The sequence below is a fragment of the Ruditapes philippinarum genome, unplaced genomic scaffold, assembly GCF_026571515.1.
Source record: "Ruditapes philippinarum isolate M1 unplaced genomic scaffold, ASM2657151v2 ctg331_1_1_1_1, whole genome shotgun sequence".
In the NCBI taxonomy this organism is placed as follows: Eukaryota; Metazoa; Mollusca; class Bivalvia; order Venerida; family Veneridae; genus Ruditapes; species Ruditapes philippinarum.
Window position 1 is genome coordinate 93,225 of NW_026855427.1, and position 7,679 is coordinate 100,903.

The 7,679-nt window shown below is 33.7% G+C and overlaps 1 protein-coding gene across 1 annotated transcript; it reads right to left on the minus strand.

The window, feature by feature from the left end:
• Positions 1 to 420: 420 nt before the first annotated feature.
• Positions 421 to 7,436, minus strand: LOC132743285 (heterogeneous nuclear ribonucleoprotein A1-like). Its single transcript, XM_060731823.1, has 6 exons — positions 7,279 to 7,436; positions 4,892 to 5,058; positions 4,432 to 4,552; positions 3,666 to 3,879; positions 2,938 to 3,030; positions 421 to 2,211 (listed from the first exon to the last, which is right to left on the minus strand). Exons 1-6 carry the CDS (start codon positions 7,288 to 7,290, stop codon positions 2,021 to 2,023), a joined length of 798 nt encoding a protein of 265 aa, XP_060587806.1. The 5' UTR covers positions 7,291 to 7,436; the 3' UTR covers positions 421 to 2,020.
• Between the last annotated feature and the right edge of the window lie 243 nt (positions 7,437 to 7,679).

Consider the following 7,679-nt stretch of genomic DNA (forward strand, 5'->3'; position numbering starts at 1 on the left):
CACAACAGGATACGCAAACCATTTTTTGGGCATACGAAAACAAAATCATTAGAGACACAAGGACAAATACCATTGAACCCGAATGTCTCAATGATATGCAAAACTGAACTTGATACTGATCATGCTTGTAAAGTTTGAATGAAATTGCCCCAGTAGTTTTTTTTAGCAGTAATCAGAAAAAGTTTGTGACGGACGGACAAACGACCTATATGTCACTATGAAACTAAAGAATTTTTGCAGCAGCTTTATATACTTTAAACCAGGTTAAGAGTTATATATTTCCCAACTTACAAAACAATTTGGGCAGAAAGGTCAAGGTCTCCTACTTGATTGAAATACAGGTCAACATTTACACCTAAAACCTACCAAATGATAAATAGTAAACCATCAACAATGGCTAAATTTTAAAACAACAATGCATACACTTTTTTTTTTTAATTTTTATGTAAACCATGTAGCATTTATTTCTGCCACATAATTGTAGTACATACAAAATATGACAACATGGTCATTTAATATATACAAGTAAGATACTTCTTGTACAAATTACGTATGTAGATATGAGAATTAACACATGATTTTTCTTTCACACGGGTAACGTCTGAAAAACAATGATCTCTTAATTAAAGAAACAGAAAAACCATTAATTCCATTTCCCTCATGCTTGTGGAATTAATTCAGGTGTAGAAAACACTTCTTAGGGCTTTGTTTATGATCGCAACACAAACTTTATGTAAACAATTTTCCTATTTACTTAATTAAAGATAAGATTTCATCGACCCATGTAAATAAATGCACTTCTTGATCGTAAGACTTAACAATTATAACATGTATTGTTGTTAAAAAATCAATCGAATCCCATCAAAATATTTTATCGAACCATAGTAACTTTATTTTCTTCGCCCCTCCCCAAAAAAATGTTTCAAGTCGCATTTTATTCTGAAAATTGTTTGTTTTTTCATTTGCATATGCCAAGCTAAGATTATCACATTCCAAAAATATATATATTTTTCAAAAGCTATTCAAATAATTGAAATCTCCTTCAAAAAACAAGAAAGCTGAACAAACTCCGAAACAAAGGACAGTGCAAGTTTGTTTAATGTAAACTGTCATTTTTTTGGCATGTGAAAAACCTTTATACCTAACTCTGTACATGTCTGCGTCAAAAATGGCAGACAGCACAAAATACGTATATGTACATCAATTCACAGTTGGAACACATGTTTTGTATGTTCTAAAATACATGACTATCATATACGAATGAAAAATACAAATGTATAAACAAAAATAGAGCAAACTAGACAGCACTATTTCAATAATGCCGAAAAAATAAAAAAAAAATATCATTTTCATTGGTTTGACTCAGTACTATTCCATTCACTTGCACATGAGATTGAAAATGTGGAACACAAAGGCGGCTAGAACAGTACTAAATCAAACCCAAAACCCCTTGCACATGAAAGGGGATGCAAAAAAACATACAAAATTAGTAAATGACTGCTTAAAGCTGCCATTGTTATAAAACGTCGAGATTAATTCATAAAAACAATCATTAATCTCTATAAACGTCTCAGACACTCGTGATGGTGGTGATGATGAAGATGATGACGACGACGACGATGATTAAAATCAAATGATGATGATAAAAAAAAGGATGGAAAGAGTCCTCCCTGTCTGATGATGAACACTTTATATCAGAAACACTGGCAACACGATTTTAACTCAACACTTTTACATCGATTCCCTGAACGAGAGACAGATCTTTCCTGTACGGTGGAACGTTTACGCTTTATTTCTACGATAAATCTGTATGCTTTCCAAGATGAACAATAATTGAGTGAAAAAACTTTTTAAGGTCCGATTCTTTTTTTGTTTTGTTTGTTATTTATTATCTTTTTTATTCAGTCTTTTGAAGAGAAAACTTTGTCACAGGTTCTTTTCAATATTTTGATGAAATCCGCTTTGAAAATTTAACAACAGTGACCACGTGTTAACAAAAAACTGGTCTTGATGTACGTTTCTAAAACCTGCCCCCTCTGTATGGGCGGCCGCCACCGCCACCTCGGGAATAACCACGATTCTGGTAAAAGTCATATCCACCGTAACCTCCATAATCCCCTCTGCCGCCATACTGACGTCCATATGGGCGTGGCTGGTAGCCATAGAAATCAAATGGTGGGTACATGTCATAATCACCATAGTAACCATATCCTGTAGATAAAAATAAAATCAAATGTATGCAGTTCTCCATTTCACAGTATCTTTTGCCTAAACAAATACAAAAGATTTTTCTCCCGTTTTGAAGAAATCTACAAAACTAATGTTAAAGTGGCCTTCAGCCTTTAAAGTTTCTAAAGTTTAAATATGTGTTATTTTTAGATCAATTATTTCATATAATTGTCAAATCAAAAAAATTAAGGTTAAACATGAAATTTTCAGACAACAAAATATATAAACAATAAGGAAACCTCTCGATAAAGTCTTCCACTTTAGGAAATGAACGTCACTGATGGGTCATAAAAATAGCTCTCAAGATGCCATTTTTATGAAGGCTAAACAGTGATACGGTGAACTTTTCCAAGATAAAATTACTGCAATACCTCGCTTCAAACAACACAGAAATAAAAGTTGAAGGCCACTTTAAATCAATATTATCATGTGACATACTAACAGTGCACCTGATTAAATTGAAAGTAATAGTATAGACAAGATTCTACAGCTGGTAGCTCAATATTTGTATCCCTAAACTTAAACTGGAATGTTCCAAATTCAAATTTTGGACAACGGCGCATGACTAACATAATTCTATCACAAAAGCAATTTCATGATTTAATTTCAATTTCAATAAAAAAAAACAAACAAATTAAACATAACCTTAAGTCAGCTCTGGAACATTTTATAAACAGTTAGAATTTATATAACTAATAATATACAAACCACGTCCTCCGCGGCCTCCTTGGTAGTTCTTTTCCTGAGGGTATGCTTTAGAAACATGGGCATCACAGCCTCGAATCTTGAATTTTCTCATTACTACAATAGAAATAGTTAGGACAGTTTTTATTATTATTATCATTATTTATCTTTTGGTTTGGGTTAAACGTAGCACAAACATTGTAAAGGTCATATGGCAATTTTCCAGCTTTACTGGTGGAGGAAGAGCTCAGGTGGCCTTCCATATTATATTTCATGGAAAATTAGCATCCCAGTAGAACCACCAAAATTTCACAAGCTACCTGGATAGCTTGCTCATGTGAGATAATTATTTTAAGTCCCTGGCTGGATTGAAAAACACAGCAGTTAATCTAAGTCAAGATCTTAAGCACCTGGCAAAAGACAGCCTCTCAATTTTGATAAAAACAAAATTCATTCTGAAGATTAATTTTCGTCATAACTAGCAACAAGAGTTAACACAAAACCAGGTTTTCCACCAATTATTATATTATGAAATCCCTTCAGAAATGTTAGAGGTCTTGTGTTCAGAACAGAAGAATGCTAAATTTATAATCATCTGCCCTTCTGAAAATCATATCACATTTTCATACTAATATTGGTACCAAGTTCATTCAAAGCGGATAGATTTGGTGGAGAAACAAGGATTGAACCCACGTCCGTGAATTGGTCATAAGAAAGGGAACCTACAGTTGCATTTAACAAGAAGAACTTACAGTTGCATTTATCTACTGGATCTTCCTCGGTGAACTCGATAAAACCAAAGCCCTTCAAGGAACCTTCCTTTGAATCTTTCTCCTTGATCAGTTTAATGTTGACAATTTCACCGTAGCGACCAAATGTTTCTTTCATGTCCTCGATGAGGTCTTCTTCTTTCTGATCCTTAGGAAAATCTTTGATGTACAACTTCTTTGTTGCCCAGTATTGTTGCTACAAAAACAGAAGTGAAGGTTCTATTCAATTTTCAAGGGTATATCAGAAATATATATTCAAGACAAACAAATTAAGATGTACATTATCAGTGTAAGAAATTCGGATTTGAATCCACTAGGCTGGTCGGACTACCAGATTGGAATATTCACTAGCCCGAAAGACATTTCACTAGCAATAGTAGCACGATTCATTTGTTCAAAATAGTTGTTTATATTGCCTCTGAAAATACAGTAGCCTGGTCGGGCTTGTTTCTGTGAAAAGTTGGTAGCCCGAGTAGACATTTAGTAGTCAGGGGCTATCGGACTACTGCTAATTTCGAGCATTGCATTATTACTTGAATCTTGAATATTTCAAATGTTCTTAAAACGTTTTTCTCAAGTTCATTTTTCTTAATTTTTTTTTGCTCGACTGGAGGCATGCAACTTTAAAGACAAGCTAATTCTCAGCTGATGAAGTATAAATGGCAACATTCTAAAAGAAAATTTTTGTGAACAAGCAGAGATTAACCATATTTCACTTAACCCAGCAAGTTTAAATAAATACACTTACTTGCTTGGGTGTTGCACGCTTTGTTTCTATTTTCCTGCCGTCAATCTCATGAGGACGGTTCTTTTGAATCTCATCAAGGTCATCTGCGTTCTTGAATGTGATGAACCCAAAGCCCTTTGACCTATTGAATAGGAAAATGATGAAAAATATAAATAAAGACAAAGTAATTCGAATCAGCTATTCTCCCTTTATTGGCAAGGCACTTTACAGAAGGATTATGACATACAGCTCAATAAATTAAGAATTTGGACAATTCGGTTACATTCACTTTACTATAATTGCAAGATATTCAACAGTTAGTTATGAAATCATGCGTTGTAAATCATTTAATCATAAGAATGACCAGATGCAAGGCTTTTCATCCAGATTGCAAGATGGAAAAGTTCAAATACAATTACATCTATTCAATGTGGTAAAGTAACTGGATGATAAATATGAACTTTAACAGTACTGTACTTACTTTGGTGGTGTGCTTCTATCCTTCATAATTTCACAAGTTTCAATTGTTCCATAGCTCGAGAAGTAGTCTTTTAAGGTTTCTTCAGTGGTCTTTGCATCTAAACCTCCAACAAAAAGTTTACGGAATTCTTCGGCCCCTGGGTCACTGTAAATATCAGGCCACTGCGACTGCAAAAGAAAATTTGCAAATGATCAGTGAATATCAAAAACTACATATATGGCCAACAGCTTTAAAGATGACTCACATTATTTGCACCCTAAATTCTGAATAATAAATGTATTGACAAAACTTAGTATTAAGATCACTTTTTTTTAAATTTACAATCCCAAACTTTTTTTCACAGGCAAGGGACTCTTCCTTTAACTTGTTCAAGTGGCTGAGTGGTAAACAGCCGCCAACAGAAAATGACTTGCCTATAATCAATATGGGTTCGAATCCCAACAAGAGACTTCGGATTCTTTCACACAAGAAAGCTACTCAAGCTAGCTTATGGAAGGTCTATGGTTCTACTTGTGCCTGAATAATGAACAAAGGGGCACCTGAAGTCTTAATCCACCAGTATACCTTCCCTAAAGTTTTTTGGGATAAACAAACTTAAAGAGTTTTTTCCCTAATGACAATGGAACTGTAAGTAAACATGCAGACAAAGTCTATTACATCTTACTATGTCAAATCAGTCAGTTAAACATGAGAAAACATAGACATTTCAGATACATCCAGATTTTTAATATGTTAAAATACACTAAACTTCTTAAAAGTTTTCAAAAACTCAAATAGCTGGGCAATTGGAACTTTCAATCTCCAACATAGACCCAAATCGTTTTGGCACAAGTTTTTTTTAAAAAGGTCAAATACATGCACACTGTAGTTCAAGCATGAGATTGTGCCAAAAAGTGTTTAGTTGAAGTTTTAAATGTCACACATAAAAAGTCATGTTTCCTTTCTAGATGCTGGAAGTTTTCCCAAAAGTCTGATAATGAAATGAGCATTTTACTGCCTTAGCAGACACAAGTTTCAAAATCAGACAATAAATATTCAAAGCTCCATTTTTGGAATGACTGACATTCACATCTTATTGAAATCTCTGAAGTGGGAATTGTTTGGTAATTTGTTTGTTTCTTTTAACAAATAACAAGAGCTGTCCATAAGATAGCGAGCTTAACTATTCTCAGTGATACCGACAGTAAGAAAAGGGGCATAACTGTAAAAAGGTAACTCAAGTCTTGTAGTAACTGTGTCCAGCAAGATAAAAATATCAAACCTCACAAGAATGACAGAACTTTTCAATTACTTTACCAAACTTAAAGGAAACAAATAAATTTACTGATTATATATTTTATTATTTATGTATTTCAACAAACAACAGAGAAAAAGTGTGTGAAGTTTAAATCCATCCCCTTCAGCAGTCTTAGAGATACCAACTTGCACAGCACAAAAAATCTTCCCCAAAGTGCAACAGCTACACCAATGCAAGGTAGATGTAAAACTTGTAGTTGCGCTACATATAGACAATTAGAAAGGTACAGGTAATCACTCGGATTGCAAGTTAAGACATGATTTTTGGTTACCGATTGGAAAATAAGGTTTAACCCATTCACATGTAACTGGGTTTTAAAGCAGAATATGCAAATTTAAAGCAATTTCAATTTATGACACATTGGCTATATTCTGGAATAGACCCTGGGGTCTAAATTGCGAGTATTACAATTCATTCCATTTCCTTCAGTGTATTATATACAAGTTTTACTTCTGAAATATACATAGGGAGTCTAATCAAGGTCGCTGAAACTTTCAAAATACACTTTGATTAATGCACAGTGCACTGGATCATTCAAAATTTAATGCATTAGGCCGAAGGTTGAAAACTGACTACAGTAGTGAAATTAATATAAATAACAAAAAAAAACAAAATGCATCAAAGTTTGACATCAGCAAATATATTGTACTTCTTGCATGCAAGTGGTCCCTGTATGTACCACTATAGTCTGATCACTATAATGTATTCAATCAAATATATAATGAAGGCCAAGTTACCACCATAACTGACTGAATGTTGGAGAAAGCATGTGTTCGTGTTTTTCACCGTCACGTTAAAAGTACTGCACTGATATAAGTAGAAAAGTAATGAAAACTAGCAAGACAAGTCTGTTAAGACGCATCCGAAGCCCTTCAGTGCCACAACATCTTTAAAAGATTGAAACATGTGAAAATGTCACATACTACTTCAACAACTATTCTTTACTACCGCCCTCGTGTTTGCCTCCATCACATGGCCAAAACAATCAAATATTTAAGTGTGTGGCAACAGATACACGATGACATTTGATGAAGCAAATGCATCCTAGTAAAAGAAAGTTTATGCTCAATGAAAATAAGCTCATTCTTACTTCTGCATTCATTTTGTTTAAAAAAAGTTAACACCCGTTGACCTGAAATGCCGGTTAATGGCTGAATTTTAGTTAGCGGAAAGGAAGATGTTAAGGAAATCTCGTGAACCTATTGGATGTTGGATTCGTAACGGAACAGTCCATTAATTACAGTATTTAACTGAATTTTAGCATTATTGTAAAAGCACGACTGGGTTAATTCAATTACAGCCGTGAAAAAAAAAATTATGTTTTCCAAAATTTCATTTTTATTTAACATTCTAAAAACGTTTCTTTTTGTATCCTATTTTAAAAAGCGGTTTAATAGGCATTACAAACATTTTTTAAAGAGTAAATACATCGATCTCGGCTCACCTTAATATTCATTGTCATGTCATTTAGAATGCGACCCTTGTCAAGAA